Source organism: Pipistrellus hanaki (genome assembly GCF_964339955.1).
Source record: "Pipistrellus hanaki genome assembly, chromosome: 21".
Taxonomy (NCBI): Eukaryota; Metazoa; Chordata; class Mammalia; order Chiroptera; family Vespertilionidae; genus Pipistrellus; species Pipistrellus hanaki.
In genome coordinates, this window is record NC_140523.1 from 7,624,562 (window position 1) to 7,648,955 (window position 24,394).

General features: G+C 59.5%; 1 protein-coding gene and 1 long non-coding RNA gene across 2 annotated transcripts; one reads left to right on the plus strand and one right to left on the minus strand.

Moving 5' to 3' along the window:
- The first annotated feature begins 3,988 nt into the window (after positions 1 to 3,988).
- On the plus strand, positions 3,989 to 4,714 carry LOC311614490. Its single transcript, XR_014793677.1, has 2 exons — positions 3,989 to 4,416; positions 4,447 to 4,714. It is a non-coding gene; the product is annotated as an uncharacterized lncRNA (long non-coding RNA).
- A 712-nt stretch (positions 4,715 to 5,426) lies between these two features.
- CTSH (cathepsin H) lies at positions 5,427 to 23,188 on the minus strand. The gene is made up of 12 exons (XM_084869266.1): positions 23,031 to 23,188; positions 17,866 to 17,897; positions 16,197 to 16,302; positions 15,529 to 15,599; positions 13,861 to 13,965; positions 12,092 to 12,178; positions 11,737 to 11,792; positions 11,537 to 11,618; positions 9,998 to 10,066; positions 9,223 to 9,329; positions 7,098 to 7,223; positions 5,427 to 5,778 (listed from the first exon to the last, which is right to left on the minus strand). Exons 1-12 carry the CDS (start codon positions 23,119 to 23,121, stop codon positions 5,703 to 5,705), a joined length of 1,008 nt encoding a protein of 335 aa, XP_084725392.1. The 5' UTR covers positions 23,122 to 23,188; the 3' UTR covers positions 5,427 to 5,702.
- Between the last annotated feature and the right edge of the window lie 1,206 nt (positions 23,189 to 24,394).

Genomic DNA, 24,394 nt, shown 5'->3' on the forward strand with positions numbered 1-24,394 from the left:
GTGTTCCCCGCGCGGTGAGTGGTCTCAGGCGGTGGGCTCTGTTCGGTTTGGCCTCGGGGGCTACGGAGTTAGAGGTTCACGTGGCTGCGTTTTTCCTGAACTGTCACTCACTCAGAGCAGAGGTCAGCAAACTCATTAGCCAACAGAGCAAATGTCAACAGTACAACAATTGTAATTTCTTTTCTTCTTTTTTTTAAAAATATATTTCATTGATTTTTTACAGAGAGGAAGGGAGAGGGATAGAGAGTTAGAAACATGGATGAGAGAGAAACATCGAACAGCTGCCTCCTGCACACCCCCCACCGGGGGATGTGCCTGCAACCAAGGTCCATGCCCTTGACCGGAATCAAACCTGGGACCTTTCAGTCCGCAGGCCGACGCTCTATCCACTGAGCCACACCGGTTTAGGCAATTGGAGTTTCTTTTGAGAGGTGAAAACCGACTTCTGCGCATGGGCCACGAAGTTTCAATCGCACTGTACGTGCTCGCCCGCACGTGGTATTTTGTGGAAGAGCCGCACTCCAGGGGCCAAAGAGCCGCATGTGGCTCAGGAGCCGCAGTTTGCTGACCGCTGACTTAGGGCATTGGGGGTTTTTCACCTGTGTGACAGCTTGCCGTCAATCATTGTTGGTTTAGGGTGTTCTTTCATAGTCCACTAAGACCCCACACGAGCACTTACATGTAGTGTCGGAGCAGGACCCTGGCAGGGGCGCCCCCAGAAAGCAGTGGCTCCCCTGGACGTAGTCTGCTTTTTTAGTATTTTTAAATTTAGTAATTATTTATTTGTTTTTTTTTAAGAGGGAGGGAGGGAGGGAGAGATTGCTCCCTGTGAGAACGGACATCCACCAGCTGCCTCCTGCACGCCCCCTACCAGGGATGGAGTCTACAACCCGGGCATGTGCCCTGAGCAGGGCTCGAACTGGCAACCTTTTGGTGCAAGGGACAACGATCAACCAGCTGAGCCACACCACCCAGGGCTGACTAGTAATTCTTTTTTTTTTTTTTTTTTTTTAATGTATTTTTATTGGTTTCAGAGAGGAAGGGAGAGGAACATTGATTGGCTGCTCCTGCACGCCCCCTACTGGGGACCAAGCCCACAACCCGGGCAGGTGCACCCACTGCTGAGCCACACCAGCCTGGGCTGAGTAGTAATTCTTCCCAGGACTCCAGAGTAACTTGTGCGGTAATAACAACTGGGGTTAAATGCAGGTTAAGATGGTCCTTGTGTTACTTACCAAAACACTGAATGAGATTCACATGGAAACCCGTCTGACATACTAGTGTCAGGGGACACCGTGACCTGATACTGAGTACAGACTGTCACGTGATCAGGACGTCTGACATCCATCCACACGCACAGTTATAACTGTTTGAGCCATTTTATTCTAATATACATTTTTTAAAAAACCTGGGTCTGCTAATATTTGCACTTTCTGGTATTTGTTAAACTAACCAGCACGGGTCGAGTCCTGTGATGTAGAATTTGTAGGGTCCCGCCTCCTCGAGCCGGTGGTCCAATCACACGAAAGGATTGGACTTGGAAGGACAGGGGGGTGCCTTGCCGGGGACTGACCATCTCTCGGCGGCTCACCCCCATCTCGTTACTGCTGCTCAGGGCTGTTCGCCAGCGATGTGTTCTCACCGTTTTCCTTGCCGTACAGGGTGGGGCGACAGGCGGTGTGCAGGTGTTGGTGCGGGAGGTAATATACTCTAATAATAAAAGCATAATCATGCTAATCAGACCTGGCATCCTTCCAAGTGACCTTGCAGACGAAGCCAGGGCTGCGAGGGAAGCCCGGGCTCCGGCTGCCTGCCAGCGGGCACAGGGAAGCTGGTGAGGTGCCAGCAGCTGGGGAGAGGAAGGCCTACTCTTTTTTTTTTTTAATATATTTTATTGATTTTTCACAGAGAGGAGCAAAGAGGGATAGAGAGCCAGAAACATCGATGAGAGAGAAACATCCATCAGCTGCCTCCTGCACACCCCCCACTGGGGATGTGCCCGCAACCAAGGTCCATGCCCTTCGAACCTGGGACCCTGGGACCCTTCAGTCCGCAGGACGACGCTCTATCCACAGAGCCGTACCTGACCAGGATATTTTTACTTTCTTGTAAATATGTAGATGAGCACAAAAAGGAGAGACTAAATGAGAAATGAAACACCCCACCCCCAAGTTTCTCCCTAGAAAACAGGGATATTGTGTATAAAGTCTCTGACGTGTTTACGGAGAAAAGGATTGTGAACGTGAGGGAGGGAGCAAGGTGGGCTTCCCAGAGGCACCCAGGGGAGGGACGGCCCCTTGGCGGTTCCATCCCGCCTCCCACTGAGGGTTCTGGGAAACGGTGCAGAGTCCCATGAGGTGCCTGAGGCGGTGGAGACGTGCGAGGGGGCGGGGAGGACCTCTGGGCCCAGATCTGCGGGAAGATGGTCCAGGGACGGGGACCCGTGTTCGGTGCTGCCTGTATCGCCGGTGTTCGCCTCGGTCACTGCGCCTGGCAGGCAGGCTGGCACTTTTTAAAAAATATATATTTTATTGATTTTTTACAGAGAGGAAAGGAGAGGGATAGAGAGTTAGAAACATCATATGAGAGAGAATCATCCATCAGCTGCCTCTTGCACAACTCTGACTGGGGATGTGCCCACAACCAAGGTACATGCTCTTGACTGGAATTGAACCTGCGACCTTTCAGTCTGCAGGCCGATGCTCTATCCACTGAGCCACCCCGGTTTTGGGAGGCTGGCACTTTTGACAGTCTCACTGGGGCTACAGGGCGTGAGGCCGAGGGCCCACCCAGGAATTAGGACCCCTCACGGTTCTCCCTCCCTGAGGCCTACAGTGGGTCGTTATTCCTTCAGAGCATTTGCACGTAGAATGTTCAGTGAGCACATAAGAACGGCGAGGCACGTGAGACAGGGTGATGAACGAATTCCAAGCATCTCTTTGAGAGACGGGCTGCGCATGGCAAATTGGTGTTTGCACACTAAGCCATCCTGTGTAATAAAAGAGTGAAATGCAAATTGGCCATCGCGCCCTCACAGAGCAGGCCAATCTCCCATTCCCAGGGATCCCAGCACTTCTCATTCGGGTTCAGCCCCGGCTGTTCCCTGGGGTCGGGCTGGGGCCGGGCCGAGGGCAGCGGCCACATGGGAACCCTGCAGAGGGAGGCATGAGCGTCCGGCCGTCCTGCTCCTGGCGATGAGCCCTCTGCCCGCCGTAGGCGGGTGGCCCGTGGGGAGGAGGGAGAGTGTGGGGAGGAGGGAGAGCCGTGGGGAGGAGGGAGAGGGGGAGACATTGCTGGGGGAGTGTGTTTTGCTTGTGTTTGGACATGGAGAAGATTGGGAACAAGAACAGCCAAAGAGGAAGTGAAAGGAGGAAGGAGCCGAGGGCTCAGTGGTTGGTTTCAGAAGAACAGATGGAGGTGGCTTCTGCCTGGAGGGACAGACAGACAGGGAGGGCGGGCGGGTGGCTGAGCTGGGATGTGGTTCCGCTCCGGGAGGGGCTTTGTCCTTGACCTGCCTGTGCTCGGCACGAGCTCTGACCTCCCTGCGGGTACCCCCAAAGCGGGGAGCCCCCCAGAGCCAGATGGAGGGCTGGCCTGGGACTCGGGGCCTGACGTGATCCGGGTGTGGACACAAGAGGCCCTCTGCTGACCTGACAGCCCAGGGGAGGCCTGCGGGGCAGCCTCGCAAACACGCAGACCTGATGTCACCCCACTGGGTGGTCTGAAACTAAACTTGAGCCCTGGGTGTGGCTCAGTGGCTAGAGCATCAGCCTGTGGACTGAAAGGTCCCAGGTTTGATTCCAGTCAAGGGCATGGACCTTGGTTGCGAGCACATTCCCAGTGGGATGGGGGCGTGCAGGAGGCAGCTGATGGATGATTCTCTCTCATCGATGTTTCTATTTCTCTCCCCTCCTCTCTGTAAGAAATCAAAGCATATTTTAAAAAAAATATATATTTTTATTGATTTTTTACAGAGAGGAAGGGAGAGAGATAGAGCGCTAGAAACATCGATGAGAGAGAAACATCGACCAGCTGCCTCTTGCACACCCCCCACTGGGGATGTGCCCTCAACCAATGTACATGCCCTTGACTGGAATCGAACCTGGGACCTTTCAGTCCGCAGACCGATGCTCTACCCACTGAGCCACACCGGCTTCGGCCAAAGCATATTTTCAAAAAAGAAAGAAAACATTGAACTTCCTGCCTGCGGTGGGACCAGCTGGGCGCTGCTGCATTAGAGAACCTGGGGATTCGCTGTGAGAGGGGAGCCCGGAGGGAGGGTCTCGTGGGTGTGATGAGCGTGTGTGACAGAGAAACACGCCTGCGCTCCCGCCGCCAGGGCCCCCGTACGCGGTGCGCGGTGGCTCAGTCTGTGGAGGAGTGTGGAGGGAATCTGCGGGGTTGGGCCTGGTGGCGGTTCTGTGGAATAAACTAAATGCGCTGGAGGGTGTGCTGTGGGGTCCGGGGCCCCCTGGCGGGCTGCAGCGGCTCCTGGGCTGGGCTTTATCCCACGTCACCCCCGGATTGAAGACACAGACAGGGTCTGGCCCTAGCTGGTGTGGCTCAGTGGGTAGAGTGTCCATCTAAGGGCACAGGCCTGGGTTACAGGCTCGATCCCCAGTGGGGGGCCTGCAGGAGGCAGCCGATCCGTGATTCTTTGTCATCATAGATGTCTCTCTCCCCCTTCCTCACTGAAATCAATAAAATGTATAATTGCCGAAACCGGTTTGGCTCAGTGGATAGAGCGTCGGCTTGGGGACTGAAGGGTCCCGGGTTCGATTCCGGTCAAGGGCATGTACCTTGGTTGCGGGCACACACCCAGTAGGGGGTGTGCAAGAGGCAGCTGATCGATGACTCTCTCTCATTGATGTTTCTAACTTGCTCTCTCTCTCCCTTCCTCTCTGTACAAAATCAATAAAATATATATATTTTTAAAAAATGAAATCAATAAAATGTATAATAAAAACCTAATATGCTAAGTGTCCAGTCGTCTATTCAACCAATCAGAGCATAATATGCTAATGAGATGCTAAGGCCACTCAGCCGATCCCTATGACGGCTAGGTTAGCTTGCTGCTGGGGTCAGGACTGAGCCAAACAGGCCGGACATGCCCTAGAGCCCTCCCCCGGCCCCTCCCCCAGTGGGGTCCCCATGGAGGCGGGGCCAGCCGGACCCTACCTGTGCAGGAATTTGTGCACTGGGCCTCTAGTAAAATAATCTAAAAAATGACATCGCAGTGTCTGCACAGAGGGTGTAACGGGGGCCCCAGGCACCCGTGTCCTGAAATGCTCTCCCCATGATCACCCAGACACCTGGGCAGCCCATCGCGCCCCCTTCCTCCCTCCCCCCCCTCGGAGGCCGGTGGCCCCAGGCAGGCCCGCGGGGTCCCCATTGGCCCCGGACTGACGCAGGCCCGGCCAGGAGGATCTCGCTGAGCGTTTATTGGGGGAAGGCCCCGCACGCCCTACTGGGTGCACAAGGCCTCGGAGAGAGAACATCCCTGCAGCCCGTTCGATCCGGGCTAAGTAAGGCACGGCTGGTGTCCGCGTTGGCGGGAGGCAGGCGGGCTGCTGGCTGGAACTCCTCCTCCTCCTCCTCCTCCTCCAGTGGGGGTGAGGATGCAGAGCGAGGGCTGGGGGCCCCCCACGGGCTCCCCGGCTGGAGCGGGGCCTCCTGGGCCCGGGCCCGGCGGTCTCCGGGGCTCACACCTGCGGGATGGGGTAGGAGGCGCAGGCCGCCAGCCCGCACATGTTCTTCCCGCGCTCGATGAGGAAGTACCTGCGGGCGGGAGCGCGGGCTGAGGCCTCTGCGGGTGTCTGCGGCCCCCGAGGCCCGGCTCCACGGGTGAACCCCGCATTGATGCTAACACGGCGGCCCTGGGCTTGTTCGCCTCCAGGACATCACTGACCTGACCCGGTGGCCTCCACCACTCCTCCCAGAATCCCTGGAGAGCCCTCCGTAGCCGCCCCTCCCCCCGTAGTTATTCCATTACCACCAGGGCCCCCCCCAAAGTAAGGATGTGGACAAAGTCACCTCAGGGGCCCGGCCGGTGTGGCTCAGCGGCTGAGCGTTGACCCAGGAACCAGGAGGTCCGGGTTCGATTCCCCGTCCAGGGCATATGCCCGGGTTACGGGCTTGGTCCCCATGGGGGGCGTGCAGAAGGCAGCCGGTCCAGGATTCTCTCTCCTCATGGATATTTCTCTCCCCCCCGTCCCTCTCTCACACGGTGGTTCTCAACCTTTCTAATGCCGTGACCCTTTAATACAGTTCCTCATGTTGCAGCCCACAGCTTGAGAACCGCTGCTGAAAATAATTTTATGGCTGAGGGGCCACCACAACATGGTGAGCTGTATTAAAGGGTCGTAGCAGCCGAAATCTGTGTGGCTCAGTGGATAGAGCGTCGGCTTGTGGACTGAGGGGTCCCAGGTTCGATTCCGGTCAAGGGCATGTACATGGGTTTCAGGCACATCCCCTGTGGGGGGTGTGCAGGGGGCAGCTGAGTCAATGTTTCTCATCAACGTTTCTAGCTCTCTATCCCTCTCCCTTCCTCTCTGTGAAAAATCAATAAAATATATTAAAAAAAAATAAAGGGTCACAGCATTAGAAAGGTTGGAAACCATTGCTCTAATATCAATAAAAACCTTAACATACACTGAGTGGCCAGTTTATTATGATCTCAGGATGCATAATAACCTGGCCACTCAGTGTATGTGTGTATCAGAGGCCAGGAGCTTGAATTCGTGCATGGGTGGGGTCCGGCTAGCCTGCTGGTCGAACTCCCGGTCGAGGGGACCATGTGCATATTAGCCTTTTATTCTATAGGATGTATACTGAGTGGCCAGTGATCATGCGTTCAGAGATCATCATCTGGCCACTCGGTGTTCATGCCTAGGCCACTGGTTCTAGCCCTTTTCTCCCACAAGGGGGCGCTGTCGGCCACCATCGGGGACAGACTTGCTGCCTGGACCTGGACCGAATTGTCCAGATCTCGGCCCAGCACAGGGCCAGGCGAGGGGCCCCCTCCCCCCAAAGCTCCCGGCCTGAGCAGACACCCCTCCCCGCACCCCCTGCCCCCCAGCACAGGGGCCTGCGCCTACCCGTTCATCCCCCACTGGGGGCCCCAGGAGTTCTTGACGATCCAGTAGGGTTTCCCGTTTTCTTCTCCGTAGCCCACAGCCAGCACCGCGTGGTTGACCTTGTCCGGGGTTTTATGGCAGGAAGTGCTGGGAAACGGGGAAACGGGCTGACAATGCGGGCGGAGGAGGGGGGACACGCTCCAGAAGGGGGGCCTGGCGGTGAGTCGGCTCCTCCTCTCAGGGTGGGGTGCAAAGATCCTGCTCTCCGCTGTGCGTGCGGGCAAAGGGGCGCAGGCGAGGGAGCTGCGAGGTACTGACCACGCCCCTATCTGCTTAACCCCGCCCTCGCCCCACCCCCATCCTATCAGGCCTCGCCCCTCCCTGCTTGACTCCGCCCTCACCCACCCGGCCCCGCCCCCACTGCCTGATCCTGCCTGGCCACGCCCCCACCCACTCTATGACCCTGCCTGGCCCCGCCCCTCCCTGTCTGGCCCCGCCCCTCCCTGTCTGGCCCCGCCCAGCTGTGGGAATGAGGCCTAAGGGCTCCCTGGCAGGTCCTGCCAAGCCCAGAGCCCTGCTTGCAAGGGCTTTGTCGCGCTGGATTTCCCAGCAAACAGCAGGCTTCCCAGAACCGAGCTCCATCAAGAAAGGGCCGGTGTGGCTCAGTGGGGAGAGCGTCCGCCTGCGGCCTGCAGGGTCCCGGGTTCGATTCCCGGCCAAGAGCGCATGCCCGGGTTGTGGGCTCAATCCCCAGTGTGGGGCGTGCAGGAGGCAGCCAGTCCATGATTCTCTCATCATGGATGTTCCTCCCTCTCTCCCTCTCCCTTCCTCTCTGAAGTCAATTAAAACATGGCAGGAGGTTCTGAGGACAGACTGTGGGCTCTGTGTTAGTTCAGCTGGCGTTCCTGGCAGCGCCAGGCCTGGGGGAGTCCCCGCACCCCAGCAGCACGCAGACCTCTGCTCTCACTCCTTGCGCCCCCCGCCCCCCAACTTCCGTCCAGCTGCTTCCACACACACGGCCACGACTGTGGAGACTGAGGGAGCCCCGAGGAGGGGATCTGACTCGGAGGGGATGGGTGGGTGGGTCGGGAAGGGAACAAGGCCCTTGTGTGCGGCTGGGGCGGGCCCTGGGCGGGATGCCGGGGGAGGGGGACGGTTTGATGGGAGATGAGCTTGGAGAAGGGACCAGCCTCAGGGAGGAGGCGGCTTCCAGGGCAGGCCTGGTGGGCGGGGCGGCCACCCAGGGAGGGAGCAGCTCAGGTCTGAGCTCCTTAAGCCCCCAGGTCTCCCCAGGCCGCCGTCCAGCTGGAGGCAGCAGGAGGGCCCCTCCCAGCAAACAGCTGGTGGAAGGGGAGAGGCTGAGGAACAAGCCCTGGGGCTGGGGCGCCAGCATCTTGGGGTGTGTGTGTGTGTTGGGGGGGAGGCTGGGGGAGCTTCCGGGCTGGCTCAGGAGCGGGGCATCGGCGGGAGCCCGTGGGGAGCCCCCAGCTCGGTGCCGTCGGAGCAGCAGCTCTCTCTCCCCTGTTCCGCACCTTCAGAGTTTTGAACCCGGGTTTTGGAAACTCAGGCGGCTCCTCTGGCCTGTGGCCTGGGCCCGACCCCCCACCCTCACCCCCACCCTCCACCCCCACCCTCTCTGCCCTGGGACCCTGCTCTCAGCTATCAGCAAGCAAAGGGGCGCTGCGGGAGGGAATCGTGAGGTGCTGGCCCCGCCCCGCCTGGCCCCGCCCTCGCCCTGCCGGCCCCGCCCTCGCCCTACCGGCCCCGCCCTTCCTGACCCCGCCCCTCCCTGCCAGGCCTCGCCCTCACCCTGCCTGACCCCGCCCCTGCCTTACCTAACCCGCCCCCGCCCTACCTGGCCCCGCCCTCGCCCTGCCTGACCCCGCCCTCGCCATGCCAGCCCCGCCCCCTCCCTGCCTGACCTTGCCCTCACCCTACCAGGCCCTGCCCCCTTCCTACCTGGCCCCGCCCCGCCCTCACCCTAATAGGCCCCGCCCCTCCCTGTCTGGCCCCGCCCCCAGCCCTGCCTGGCCCTGCGCCCGCCCTGCCCGCCTAGGAAGGTGCAGGGGCAGCAGGGCCGGGGCGGTGGGGCAGGGGCAGCAGGGCCGGGGCGGTGGGGCAGGGGCAGCAGGGTGGGCGGTCTCACCTGGAGTAGATGCCCTTCCGGTACATCATGAAGTCGCTGGTCACCTCGAAGGCGAAGCTCACGGGGTTGTACAGCGCCACCGCCTCCACCATGGCCTCCTCGTCGTTCTGTGGGCGGACGGGGCGCAGGGGTGGACAGGGGTCCCCTCCCCGCCCCACTCCAAGCGCCGGCTCTTGGACCCCCGGTCGGTCTGTCGGTTGGTCGGTCGGTCGGTCGGGCAGGACCATGCAGACGTGCCCGAGGCGGGAGGGATGGGGTGGGAACCTTTTCTCTCAGGGCCGTGCGGATGCCGGTCACATCCCGGGAGGCCATCCAGCCACCCGCGAGCCGGCTCCACGGGGTCCACATCGAACTCACCCCGGGCCCGGGCAGGGCCAGACCGGGACTCCACAGGCCTCCACGTCCCCCACCTTGTTTTATTTTTATCTCTTAAAATATATCTTTTATTGAGCCCTAACCGGTGTGGCTCAGTGGATAGAGCATCACCCTGTGGACCAAAGGGTTCCGGGTTCGATTCCGGTCAAGGGCATGGACCTTGGTTGCGGGCACATCCCCAGTAGGGGGCGTGCAGGAGGCAGCTGATCGATGTTTCTCTCTCATCGATGTTTCTAACTCTCTCTCCCTTTCCCTTCCTCTCTGTAAAAAATCAATTAAAAAATGTATTAAAAAGGAAAGAAGACGGAGGAAGCTGGGGGTGCAGACCGGTGGGCCCAGGCAGAGCGTCTGCCCTGCCCGCTCCTCGCCGGGCCCGGGCCCCGTGGTTTAAGGGACTCACCAGGGTGATGTTGGCCACGTCCTTGACGAAGGCGATGGCCTTCTCGGGCTGGAACTTGCACTTGCCGTCCTGCGGGGGGCAAAGGGCAGGGGTCACAGGTCAGGGCCTCCCCCACGCAGCCTGGCCACACGGAGGAGTGGACAGCACGTGGGCCGGGCCTGGGGCTGGCGAGGGGCCTGGGGGACGTGGGTTTCCCAGGGGCTCACAGGCCAGCGGCAGGAGACTTGGTGGGAGCTGGGGGGGTAAAGGCGGGGGCACCACCCGGACCCCGGACCCGGGGAGATGGAGCCCAGGGCACGGGGTGGGGGGAGCCACGTCACAAGCAGCAGCCACAGAGGAGGGAGGAGGCCAGGTGGGGAGAGGCAGGACCCTGCCTGGCTGCTGGGGCTCCATGGCTAAGCACTGACCTATGACCCAGGAGGTCAGGGTTCGACTCCCAGTCAGGGCACACACCCGGGGTTTGGGCTAGGTCCCCAGTCGGGGTGTGCAGGAGGCAGCTGATCCATGACTCTCTCTCATCACTGAGATTTCTCTCTCTCCCTCTCCCTTCCTTACTGAAATCAAAACATAATCCTATAGAATAAAAGCCTACTATGCCGTCCATTCACCCAATCAAAGCGTAATGTGCTAACGCTGCGCTAAGGCTGCTCAATGGCTCGCTATGACGTGCACTGACCACCAGGGGGCAGACGCGGTAGGTTAGCTTGCTGCTGGGGTCCGGCCGATAGGGACTGAGTGAGACGGGCCAGACGCGCCCTGGAGCCCTCCCGCGTCCCTCCCTGGTCCCAATGGTGCACCCGAGGGGCCCCTCGGGCTGGCCTGCGCCCTCTCCCAATCCGGGACCCCTCGGGGGATGTCAGAGTGCTGGTTTCGGCCCGATCCCACAGGCCAGCTGGCGGGACCCCACTGGGGCAGGAATTCATGCACCGGGCCTCTAAGTCAAAAAATAAAAGAGGAGGAGGAGCCCTCTTCCCGTGTGGCTCAGTGGATAGAGCGTCGGCCTGCGGACTGAAGGGTCCCGGGTTCGATTCTGGCCAAGGGCACGTGCCTGGGTTGTAGGCTTGATCCCCACTAGGGGGCATGCAGGAGGCAGTGGATCAATGATTCTCTCTCTATCTCTTTATCCCTCTCTCTTCCACCTCTGAAATCAATTAAAAATATATTTTAAAAAAATAATAATAAGAGCCGAAACCGGTTTGGCTCAGCGGTAGAGCCTCGGTTTGCGGGCTGAAAGGTCCCGGGTTCGATTCAGGTCAAGGGCATGTACGTTGGTTGCGGGCATATCCCCAGTAGGAGGTGTGCAAGAGGCAGCTGGTCGATGTTTCTCTCTCATTGACATTCATTTCTAGCTCTCTATCCCTCTCTCTTCCTCTCTGTAAAAAATTAATAAAATATATATTTTTAAAAATAATAATAATAAGAGAGGAGGAGGCGTGGCCCGGGGGAGGCAGAGAGAGCTGGGTTCCGGGGGAGGGGCGGCCCGGGACTGAGGAGGGGTGGGGAGGGCCGTGCGGGGTGGGGAGGGCCGTGTGGGGTTACCTGGCCGGTGTAGGGGTAGGTGTCCTCGCCCATGATGCCCTTGTTGTAGTGGATGTACTCGAAGGCCTGGCTGGGGAGGCCCCTGTGAGAGGCAGGATGGTCACTCGAGGGGGCCCGGCGGGTCCCGGGCACAGGGCGAGCCAGGCAGCCCTCCCTCCCCGCCCGGGGCCCCGGCTGGCCCCTCGGGGCGCGGGCCGTACCCCTTGCAGCCGTGGTTGTTGAAGTTCTGGGCGCAGTCCACCAGCTGCTGCTCCGACTACGGGTAAGGGGGACGGACAGGACACCGGTGAGCGCGGTGGGCCGGGCCCCGGGCGCTGACCGCCCGCGGAGCCATACCCACCGGCTCTGGGTCTGCAGACAGCCCGTCCCCGAAGGCGGGGGCCGCCCCGTGCCAACCCCACAGCCGGCTGGGGTGGGGGGCCGGGTCACGGACCGAGGTGGCACACGGCCCGGGCGGGGGCTGCTCCCCTCTCCCCTGGCCCGGTGCCCGGCCGGGAGGGGGCTGGCACGGCCGTGGGGTGGAGCCCTCCTGCCCGCTCTGTGCCAGCCGCTTACCAGCAAGAGCATCTTGCCCGTCTTGATGGCGATGGCGGACTCCAGGGCCCCCGTGGTGGAGAAGGTCCAGCAGCTGCCGCAGCCGCCCTGGAGGGGGCGGGGTCCGTGACTGAGCACGGAGTGAGGCCGCCCCTCGGCCCCTCTGACCCTCCCCGGCCCCTCCTTCCCCATGGCCCCGCCCCTCCCTCCCCGAGGCCCCGCCTCCTCTGTCCCCGAGGCCCCGCCTCCTCCCTCCCCGTGGCCCCGCCTCCTCCATCCTCGTGGCCCCGCCCCTCCCTCCCGAGGCCCCGCCCTCCCGTGGCCCCGCCTCCTCCCTCCTCGTGGCCCCGCCTCCTCCCTCCCCGAGGCCCCGCCCCTCCCTCCCCGTGGCCCCAGCTCTCTGTCTAAACCTCTCTCTCACCTTCCCTCCTCCCACCGCATTCCACCCGCAGTCCCAGCCCTAACCGCTCCCCAGGCCCCACCGGCCCTCGTGGCTCCGCGGTTAAGCGTCCACCTAGGAACCAGGAGGTCAGGGTTCGATTCCCGCTCAGGGCACAGGCCCGGGTGGTGGGCTCCATCCCCAGTGGGGGTGTGTGCAGGAGGCAGCTGATCCGTGATCCTCTCTCCTCATCGATGTTTCTAACTCTCTCTCCTTCTCCCTCTCTGTAAAAAATCAATAAGATATATTAAAAAAAAAAAAAAAAAAAAAAAGCTGCCGAAACCGGTGTGGCGCAGTGGATAGAGCGTCTGCCTGTGGACAGAAAGGTCCCGGGTTCGATTCCGGTCAAGGGCATGTGCCTTAGTTGCGGGCACATCCCCGGTGGGGGGGCGTACAGGAGGCAGCTGATGGATGGTTCTCTCTCATTGATGTTTCTAATTCTCTCTCCCTCTCCCTTCCTCTCTCTAAAAAATCAATAAAATATATATTTTATTTGAATGTTTTTTTAAAATATATTTTATTGGCCGGGACCGGTTTGGCTCAGTGGATAGAGCGTCGGCCTGTGGACTGAAAGGTCCCGGGTTCGATTCCAGTCAAGGGCAGGTACCTTGGTTGCGGGCACATCCCCAGTGGGGGGTGTGCAAGAGGCAGCTGGTCGATGTTTCTCTCTCATTGATGTTTCTAGCTCTCTATCCCTCTCCCTTCCTCTCTGTATAAAAATCAATAAAATATATATTTTTTTAAAATAATAAAAAATAAAATAAAATAAAATATATTTTATTGATTTTTTACAGAGAGGAGGAGAGAGGGATAGAGAGCTAGCAACGTCGATGAGAGAGAATCATCGACCAGCTGCCAACGTACATGCCCTTGACCGGAATCGAACCCGGGACCTTTCAGTTCACAGACCGACGCTCTACCGCTGAGCCAAACCGATTTCGGCTAAAAATATATATTTAAAAAAAAAAAAAAAAAAAAGATATATTTGTAAAACAAACCACCCCCATCAACGCCCCACCCCCTAGCTCAGGCTGCCCAGGCCCAGCTGGCCTGTCTGCCTCCTAGATACCCCTCACCCCCTTCCCCCCCGCCACACACACAGACACCCGCCCCCACCTGTCCCGCCCCGTCCTGCCGTCCCAGCAGCCTCTGCTGTGCCCCTGCCCCCGCCCCCATGGTCCCCGCCCCCCGCCCTGCGCCCTCTGCACCCCGGTTTCATCACCTGTTTAACGGACAGACAGACGGTGCTTGCCTCACGGGCTGCACAGGGGTGATAAGGCCTGGGGCCCGGTCCCCGCGGGGCTGGGCGTGGGCGCCGGAGGGGGAGGGGGAGGGGGTGGGACGGGCGCACCTGGTTTTTCACTTTGGAGACGAAGGATCCTTTTTTCCTCCAGTCCACCGAGCTCGGGTAGGGGCCCCGGCCCCGCAGGTAGTTGCTCTTTGTGGCCGAGCAGTTCTGCAACAACAAAGGCCAACCTTTTTTAAAGTTTTTTATTTATTTTAAATATATTGTATTGATTTTCTTACAGAGAGGGAGAGGGAGAGACAGAAACATCAATGAGAGAGAAACATCCATCAGCTGCCTCCTGCACGCCCCCCACTGGGGATGTGCCCGCAACCAAGGTCCATGCCCTTGACCGGAATCGAACCCGGGACCCTTCCGTCCGCAGGCCGATGCTCTATCCACTGAGCCACACCGGTCAGGGCAAACACCACCTTCTCCACAGAACTACAGGTCCTTCAAAGGAAACCCCCGCCCCCCCGCCCGCCCGGTGTGGCTCAGCGGTTGAGCGAGGGCGTAGGAACCAGGAGGCTAGGGTTCGATGCCCGGTCGGGACCCATGCCCAGGGGGCGGGCTCCATGTGTGGGAAGCCGCCAGCAGAGAGGTGAGAGGTGAGAGGTGTGGGCACGGAGCCCAGAAGGCTGCTGACCCTTGAGCCCAGGCAAAGATCAGGGCTCTGCATTTTATTGATTTTTTACAGAGAGGAAGGAGGAGAGAGTCAAAAACATCGATGAGAGAGAGACTCATCGACCAGCTGCCTCCTGCACGCCCCCCACTGGGGATGTGCCCGCAACCAAGGCCCATGCCCTTGACCGGAATCGAGCCTGGGACCCTTCCGTCCTCAGGCTGACGCTCTATCTACTGAGCCACACCGGTTCTGGCCCAAATTATTATTTCTCGGCTCGTCTCTTTTGTTTGCGTGTGGCCCCTATCCCAGATCTACCCATCGATCCCCCGTCGGGGGCGTGCAGGAGGCAGCCGGTCCGTGATTCTCTCGTATCATGGATGTTTCTCTCTCTCTCAGAGATCAAAAAAAAAAATAACTTTTTTTTTTTTTTAAAAAGCTCCCCCAGCCGAAACCGGTTTGGCTCAGTGCATAGAGCCTCGGCCTGCAGACTGAAAGGTCCCGGGTTCGATTCCGGCCAAGGGCATGTACCTTGGTTTTGGGCACATTCCCAGTGGGGGGTGTGCAAGAGGCAGCTGATCAATGATTCTCTCTCATCCATGTTTCTAACTCTCTATCCCTCTCCCTTCCTCTCTGTAAAAAATCAATAAAATACATTTAAAAAAATAAATAAAATATCATCCTTGCTGAAACCGGTGTGGCTCAATTGTTAGAGCATCGGCCTGTGGTCTGCAGGATCCGGGTTCGATTCCGGTCAAGGGCATGGACCTTGGTTGCGGGCACATCCCCAGTGGGGGGAGGGGGGTGTGCAAGAGGCAGCTGATCGATGATTCTCTCTCATCCATGTTTCTAACTCTCTATCCCTCTCCCTTCCTCTCTGCAAAAAATCAATAAAATATATTTTTAAAAATAATAAAATAAATAAAATATCATCTTTTTAGCCCAGCATCTGTCTGCAGGTTACCCGGCAGCCGGGCTGGGCTGAGGGGCTGGGGGAGCTTGCCTCTGGGGCCCCCCCAGCAGCGGCCGGGCCAGTGGGGGCTGAGGGGGGCGTGGGGTTTCCCGAGGTGGCAGCGAAGGGACGCGGGCTCGGCCGCTGCGCAGGTGCCCACCTGAGGCTCCGACCACAGGTACTTGTGCTTGAACTCCGCGAAGGTCATGTCCGAAAACGGGTTTATTCCCACTGCACAGAGGAGAGAAACAGGCCACACGTGAAACAGAGACGGAGCTGTGGGTCCGAGAGAGAAGCAGAGAACAGGGCCCGGTGTGCCCTGGGCCCATGGCCACGTCACTTTGTTAATGTCAACCCGAGAGACCCGGGGTCAGGTCAGTGCCCGAGGTCAGCTCAGTGCCCAGGGTCAGCTCAGTGCCCGAGGTCAGCTCAGTGCCAGAGGTCAAGCCTGGCTGTGCCCTCATAATCCTCCTGGAGACCCTGGCCGGTGTGGCTCAGTGGATGGAGCATCGGCCACGGGAACCAAAGGGCCCCGGGTTCGATTCCGGTCCAGGGCACGTTCCCTGGTTACAGGCTCCTCCCTGGCCCGGGCCCTGGTCAGGGGGCCCGTGCAGGGGGCAGCCCATCGCTGTGTCTCTCTCCCATCGATGTTCCTCTCTGTCTCCCCCTCCCTCCCACGCTCCCTCCACACCGATGGGGGAATGTCCTCGGGGGAGGGTGCTCTGAAAGGAAAACATCGTACAGAGATACTGATAGGAGGGAGCGGGCCCCGGACGGGTGCCCCCCGCCCCCGGACGCCCCCCCCCCCCCGGCCCCCACACCCCGTACTTTTGAACGTGTGGTTCTTGGCGTTGTGGGCGGCGATCCTCCTCCTGTTGTTGGCGAAGGTCTGCAGCCGGTGCTGGTACTCCATCGTGCTGTAGGCCTTCCGGTGCTGAGAGAGGGCGCCGCAGGCTCAGCCCGGGCCCGGGTCCGGGCGGCTCAGGGCTCAGCCCCGGGGACTGGGCGGCTCAGCCCTGGACCCAGGCGGCTCCCGGAAGAGCTCGGTGGGCGGAGGGCATCTCTGCTGCCGGCCATTCTCAGGCCCGACCCCAGCAGCGGTGTCTGCCGTCCGGGGTCTCAGACGCCAACAGCAGGGCATCACAGGGCAAGCCCAGCCCCAGGGCCTTGGGCCAGGATGGGGCCCAGGAGGCCACCCAATGCCCCCCACCACCCCAGGGGCCCCGAGCCGCCAGCCCTGGGCACCCCCACTAGTGCCAGTCAGGCATATGGCAAAGTGCCCGGCTGGCATGGCTCGGCAGTTGAGCCTCGACCTAGGAACCAGGAGGTCAGGGTTCAATTCCCGGTCAGGGCACAGGCCTGGGTGGCGGGCTCCATCCCCAGTGGGGGGCGTGCAGGAGGCAGCTGATCCATGATCCTCTCATCATGGATGTCTCTCTCTCTCTCTCTCTCTCCCTTCCTCCCTGAAATCAATCTACACTAATAAAAGAGAAACATGCAAATCAACCATCACGCCGCTACGCTCAACAGCCAATTAGAGTGAGGCATGCAAATCAGCCTGAAAAGATGGCAGCAGCCCTGCCCCCCAGCTGCTCCAGGCCTGTGGGCGTTGGAGAAGTCGGGTGCAGGAGTCCTGGATTGTGAGAGGGATGTCCGACTGCTGGTTATCCCCTGAGGGGCCCCAGATTGGAGGGGGTGCAGGCCGGGCTGAGAGACACCCCGTTCCCTCCCCCTGTGCACGAACTTCATGCACCGGGCCACTAGTAAAAAAATATTAAAAAAACAACCCAGCCAAAACCGGTGTGGCTCAGTGGATAGAGCGTCAGCCTGCGGACTCAAGGGTCACAGGTTCGATTCCGGTCAAGGGCATGTACCTTGGTTGCGGGCACATCCCCGGTAGGAGGTGTGCAGGAGGCAGCTGATGGATGTTTCTCTCTCATCGATGTTTCTGACTCTCTATCCTTCTCCCTTCCTCTCTGTAAAAAAAAATCAATAAAACTGCCGTAACCGGTGTGGCTCAGTGGTAGAGCGTCGGCCTGCGGACTGAAAGGTCCCAGGTTCGATCCGGGTCAAGGGCATGGACCTTGGTTGCGGGCACATCCCCAGTAGGGGTTTGTGCAAGAGGCAGCTGATCGATGATTCTCATCGATGTTTCTAACTCTCTATCCCTCTCTCTTCCTCTCTGTGAAAAATCAATAAAATATATTTTTTTAAAAAGTCAATAAAACCTATTTACAAAAAAACCCCAAAACCCCCAAAATGTAGAATGAACCCTGAGGCTTGCAAGGCTGGTTGCCGACCCTCGTCGTCCCTCCTGGTGACTCAGCTGTACCCTTCCCGCAGACAGAAAGACCCAGAGGCCACAGCTGAAAACCCCCTCCCCCCTCCTAGTCCCCCGCCCCCTCCCCCCACCCTCTGCCGCCCAGATGGCCGGGCCTGGCCAGAGAACAGGAAGCCGAGGCGGGAGAAACCTCAGAAAGCAGAAGTGGGTACCGACCTGCAGCATCCAGGACTTGAAGTGAACCATCTCTGCAGAGAGAGAGAGAGGAGTTAGGCTTAACGATCCGTGTCCTTCTCTGCAGGAGACGCTCAACAAGAAGTTAATTTTAAAAATCTATATACGTGCCGAAACCGGTCTGGCTCAGAGGATCGAGCATCGGCCTACGGATTCAAAGGTCCTGGGTTTGATTCCGGTCAAGGGCATGGACCTTGGTTGCTGGCACATCCCCGGTAGGAGGTGTGCAAGAGGCAGCTGATGGATGATTCTCTCTCGTCGATGTTTCTAACTCTCTTCCCTCTTCCTTCCTCTCTGTGAAAAATCAATAAAATATATAAGAAAAAAAAAATCTATATATGTCATCCCAGCCGGTGTGGCTCAGTGGCTGAGCGTCGACCTAGGAACCAGGAGGTCCGGGTTCGATTCCTGGTCAGGGCACAGGCCCGGGTTGCCGGCTCCATCCCCAGTGGGGGGTGTGCAGGAGGCAGCCGATCCATGATTCCCTCTCATCGTGGATGTTTCTATCTCCCTCCCTTCCTGAAATCTATAAAAATACCTACTGAGTGGCCAGAGGATGATGATCTCTGAACGCATAGTAACCTGGCCACTCGGTGTCTGTCCTATAGAATAAAAGGCTCATATGCAAATGGTCACCTCGACCAGGAGTCCGACCAGCAGGCAGGCCGGCCAACCGCCCATGTCCCCTCCCCCTGGCCAGGCTGGCCGGACCCCACCCATGCACGAATGCATGCACCGGGCCTCTAAAATATATATATACACAGACACAGAGTGGCCAGGTTATTAGGTGTTTAGAGATCATTATGATCCGGCCACTCCGTGTATATTTAAAAAAAAATCTATATACTCCCAACCATGTGCAGTGAAAAGGATGGAGAGTACATGTCTTAGCCTTTGCAGGATTGGCCCTGGCCAGGCCACTGGGTGTGTTCCCACTAAACCCTCTTTACAGCCCTGGCCGGTGTGGCTCAGTGGATAGAGTGTCGGCCTGCCGACTGAAGGGTCCCGGGTTCGACTCCAGTCAGTGCACATGCCCAGGCTGCGGGCTCAATCCCCAGTTGGGGGTGCGAGGGGGCAGCCACAATCCACGATTCTCTCTCGTCGTTGATGTTTCAATTTCTCTCTCCCCCTCGCTCTTCCTCTCTGACATCAATAAAAACATATTTTAAAAAATAAAATAAACCCTATTTCCAAACATGGGCCTGCCCATTGCCTGTGGGCCCCTCCCTGTCTACCCCCCCCCCCCACTCCTCACTCCCTTATGTGTAAGTTCTCTAAAAATTCACTTCTTTTTAATCCTCACACCAGGGTATTTTCCCCCCACTTATTTTTAGAGAGAGAGGAAGTGAGCGGGAGAGACGGAGAGAAAAAGTGATGTGAGAGACACATGCTGGCTGGTTCCCTCCTACACACGCTCCAGGCGGCCAGGGCCCAGGCCTGGGGATGTGCCCACAAGCCAACCGACATACATGCCCTTGACCGGAGTCGAACCTGGGACCCTTGGGTCCACAGGCCGATGCTCTATCCACTGAGCCACACTAGCCAAGGCTCTAAGCATTCATTTCATTTTTATTTTATTATTTTAAATATATATTTTATTTTATTTTTAAATATATATTTTATTGATTTTTTACAGAGAAGAAGAGAGAGGGATAGAGAGAAACATCGATGAGAGAGAATCATCGATCAGCTGCCTCCTGCAAACCCCCCACTGGGGATGTGCCCGCAACCAAGGTCCATGCCCTTGACCGGAATCGAACCTGGGACCCTTCAGTCTGTAGACTGACGCGCTACCCACTGAGCCACACAGGTCAGAGCAAGTCCTGGTGACTTTACACCCAGCCCCAGTCACACGGGCAGCCCCTTCCTGGCAGCGTCAGCTGTCTTACACAGTTTCTCTTCCTCCTGAACCCCATCTGCACCCACACCCGCCCCTGAACATCGCTCCAAGGGACCGTCTGTTTGTATCCGATCTCCCGCCTCACCTCGTCCTGGGCCACAGGACAAAATGTGTGTATTTCCGTCCTGTTTACCTCCCTCCCACCCCCCCCTCTGCCCCCCCGTGACCCATGAGGCTCGGAATGGTATAGATTTGCTCTGGGCCCTAACCGGTGTGGCTCAGTGGATAGACTGTCGGCCTGCGGACTGAAGGGTCCCAGGTTCGATTCCGGTCAAGGGCATGCACCTTGGTTGCGGGCACATCCCCAGTGGGGGGGGTGCAGGAGGCGGCTGATGGCTGTTTCTCTCTCATCGATGTTTCTAACTCTCTATCCCTCTCCCTTCCTCTCTGTAAAAATCAATATATTAAAAAATAATAATAATAATCTGGTCACTCAGTGTGTGTATATGTATGTGAAGCCCGGTGCATGAATCCGTGCATGGGTGGGGTCCGGCCAGCCTGGCCAGGGGGAGGGGACGTGGGCGGTTGGCCGACCTGCCTGCTGGTCGAACTCCCGGTCCAGGGGACATTTGCACATGAGCCTTTTATTCTATAGGACAGACACGGAGTGGCCGGATGAGTGTGTGTCCAGAGATCATCCTCTGGCCACTCGATGTAGGCGAATTCCGTCCCAGCCGCCCCCTCCGACGGGGAGGGCTGTGTTTAGCTCTGCGTTGCTCAACCCCGGGCATTCCTGCCCCGCCCGAGTCACATGGACACTCAGCCGCTCCCGGGACCCCATCAGCTGACACCCCGAGGCTCTGGCTCCGGGAAACCGGCTTCCTTCCTGGGAGCACGGACCCAGCCCGGATTTGCCGAGAGCCCGAGGTCAGGGGCCTGGCAAGGGACCCCCAGTCTGTGCGGAACCCCTGGAATTCCCTTATGCCCCCCTTCACCCCCAGTTTGAAGACCTGTGCTGTACAGAGTCTAGATCTCGCTCTGGGGGTCACAGACCCGTCCTGGAAACCTGGGGGGACATGCACGGCCCCCCCAACGCCTGCCCCGAGGCGGGTGTCAGAGGGAGGTCTGCAGACCGGGGTGCGGGCAGCTGGGGGCCTAAGAAGGTTGGGGAGCAGCGTTGGGGGCAGGTGGAATTGGGGGACCACCTGCCGGCGTTTGCTGGCTGCTGAGGGAGGGGGCGTTTAAAGCAACATGTGGAGCCCTGGCTGGTGTGGCTCAGTGGATAGAGCTCTGGCCTGTGGACTGGGAGGTCCCGGGTTCGATTCCGGTCAAGGGCACAGGCTCGGGTTGTGGGCTCCATCCCCAGCGGGGGGGCGTGCAGGAGGCAGCCGGTCCATGATTCTCTCTCATCACGGATGTTTCTCTCTCTCTCCCTCTCTCCCTTCCTCTCTGACATCAATAAAAATATTTTTTTTAAATCAACACGTGGGTGTGAAAACCGGGGACACAGGGGGTCCGTGGGGGAAGCCAGGGGAACCCCAAGCCCAGCTACACCCATCGCCACGGACTGAGACTCGGGGAAGAAGGGTCTGGGAGAGTTGGGGGGGGGGGGCTGCCTGGGACGGTCTAGATCAGGGGTCACCAAACAGGCCTGCTTCCTGATTTTATCCCATTTTTCCAGGTCTTTTTTTAAAATCCTCTCCGCAGGATATTTTCCCGTTGATTTAAAGAGAAAGTGGAAGGGAGTGGGGAAGAGAGAGAGAGAGAAACATCGATGTGAGAGAGACACATCCATTGGTTGCTTCCTGCATGAGCCACTTTTTAAAAAAAATATATTTTATTGCCGAAACCGGTGTTGCTCAGTGGATAGAGCATCAACCTGCGGACTGGAAGGTCCCGGGTTCGATTCCGGTCAAGGGCATGTACTTTGGTTGCGGGCACATCCCCAGTTGGGGTGTGCAAGAGGCAGCTGATGGATGTTTCTCTCTCATCGATGTTTCTAACTCTCTATCCCTCTCTCTTCCTCTCTGTAAAAAATATATATATATTTTATTGATTTCTTGCAGAGATGGAGAGGGAGAGACAGAAACATCGATGATACATCCATTGGCTGCCTCCTGCACGCCCCCTGCCTGGGGCTAGGGATGGAGCCTGCCACCGAGGTGCGTGCCCCGGCCGGAATCGAACCTGGGATGGATTGGGCGCTACCCACTGAGCCACACTGGCCGGGCCTGTGGTTACAGTTTTGATTGTTTGGGGGGGAATTCCCCGGGAATCATTGGGGAACTCGGGTTCCAGCGCCCACAGGGTTGGCCCGCGGAGGCAGGGCCTCGGGCAGTTAAGGGGCTGCCACGGAGACCCCAATATTTACCCTCCATCCGGCCTCCCATAGGAGAGGCCTGCGCAGCCCAGCCCTGGAGTTAGAAGGGTCCCGGCCCCCCTCACCACCAGGGCCAGGCACAGCTCTGGGGGTGGAGGGGCTGCTGGGTCCGGGTTTGCAAGATTGGGTTTTTCTTAAAAAAAAATTAAAAAAAAAAAAATATATATATATATATATATCGTGTATATATATATCGTATATATATATATATTTCTTTATTGATTTCAGAGAGAAAGGGAGAAGGAAAGAGAGCTAGAAACATCAATGATGAGAGAGAATCATGGATCGGCTGCCTCCTGCACACCCTTAGGGATCGAGCCCACCATCAGGGCCTGTGCCCTTGACCGGAATCGAACCCGGGACCCTTCAGTCCGCAGGCCGACGCTCTACCCACTGAGACATACCGGCTTTGGCGGGGTTTTTCTTGTATAAATGGGGGTGAGGGGGCAGATCCCAGCCTCAGAGACCTCCTCCTGCCCTGGGAGGGGCGGGGGCCTGTGGGGTGGGATGGGGGGTGGCCTGAGGCCCCGCAGGGGGGCAGTTGGAGGGGAGCAGGGGCCGGGATGGGGGGAGCAGCTCACAGGGGCGCTGGGCTCACCCGGACCCCAGGGCCTCCGCACTCCGTCCTCCGCGCTCCGGGCTGAGGCCGGTCCCGCCCTCCTGCCCCGGGCCGGGCGCGGCTGGGGATCCCCGGAGCGGCCGGGAGGCCCCGCGGGGCAGATCGGGGCCCCCCGCCCCCTGGACCCCCAGATCGGGGTGGAGGGCGCGGGGCTGGGGCTCCCGGGGCTCCCCCGCCTCTGCACCCCGCGGGGCTGGGGGGACCCTGGGCGCCCGCCCGCCGCGGCTCGGGGCGCGCTCACCCTCCTCCGGGCCCGGCCCCCCACCGGCCCCCCGCACCCCGCTGCCCCGCAGGCGCCCCCCACGCACCTGAGAAGCCCAGGTACAGGCCGGCGGCGCCGGCGCTCAGGGCGCCCAGCAGCCAGGCGCCGGCGAGGAGCAGCGGCAGCGCGGACCTCATCGCGGCGGCGGCGGCGGCTCCGGCTCTGCCCCGCGCGCGCCCGGGTCCCCGCGGGCCGAGTGCGGGGGCGGGGCCTTACGGGGGCGGGGCCTGGCGGGAGGGCGGGGCTCCGGCTCTGCTCCGCGGGCGACCAGGTCCCCGCCGGCCGAGCGCGGGGGCGGGGCCTGACGGGGGCGGGGCATTGGGAAGGCGGGGCCTGGCGGGAGAGTGGGGCCTAGCGGGAGGGCGGGGCCTAGCGGGAGGGCGCGGCTCGGGTTCTGCCCCGAGCGCGCGGGTCCCCGCGGGCCGAGCGCGGGGGCGGGGCCTGTGGAGGGGGGCCTGCGGGAGGGCGGGGCCTGGCGGGGGCGGGGCCGGGCGGGAGGGCGGGGCTCCGGGCTCTGCTCCGGGCGCGGAAAAGTGAGGGCGGGCCTGGGTGAGTAGAGGAATGAAGAGATAGAAGAGTGGATGGATGGATGGATGGATGGATGGATGGATGGGTGGATGGGTGGATGGATGGATGGATGGATGGATGGGTGGATGGATGGATGGATGGATGGGTGGATGGATGGATGGATGGATGGGTGGATGGGTGGATGGATGGATGGATGGATGGATGGATGGATGGGTGGATGGGTGGATGGGTGGATGGATGGATGGATGGGTGGATGGGTGGATGGATAGAAGGATGGGTGGATGGATGGGTGGATGGATAGATGCATGTAGAGGTGAGTAACCAGAGAGTGTGTAGAGTGAGGAAGGAGTGGACGCAGGAGGTGCATAAGGCTGTCGCTGGAGACCTTCTATGACACATCCCGGTCCCACTGGAAATGCCCCCCCTTTCCTCATCAGCTGCTGGCGAGCCCCGGTCCCGCACTCAGCTCCGCCCATCCCTTCCCTCCCGCCCTCCTCTCCCCGCCGCCACGGGCACATCCTCTTCCTGAGCTTCCCAGCTGCGCCTCGCGCACGGCCCCACGTGCCCCCCCTGCGGCGGGCGTGAGGCTGAGCCGCACCCATGTGGGTGTGGCCGCGGCTAAATACTTTGAAAATCGTGTTTCCTGCGTGGCTCAGTGTTTGAGCACCCATCTATGAGCCAGGAGGTCCGGTTCGATTCCCGGTCAGGGCACGGGCCCCGGTGGCGGGCTCCATCCCCAGTGGGGGGCGTGCAGGAGGCGGCCGACCCATGATCCTCTCTCAGCATGGATGTCTCTCTCCCCCGCTCCCTTCCTCTGTGAAGTGATAGAAAGGTGTTTAAGAAAAAGAAAGGAAAGTCGTGTTTCCTGTATCTGGCCTCCCC

Coding starts and splice junctions, on each gene's coding strand:
- CTSH (XM_084869266.1), bottom strand. CDS start 23,121: ATGAGGTCCGCGCTGCCGCTGCTCCTCGCCGGCGCCTGGCTGCTGGGC. Junction 17,898..23,030: donor CCTGTACCTGGGCTTCTCAG/GTGCGTGGGGGG, acceptor CTCTCTCTGCAG/AGATGGTTCACTTCAAGTCC. Junction 11,619..11,736: donor AACAACCACGGCTGCAAGGG/GTACGGCCCGCG, acceptor TGCCTCTCACAG/GGGCCTCCCCAGCCAGGCCT.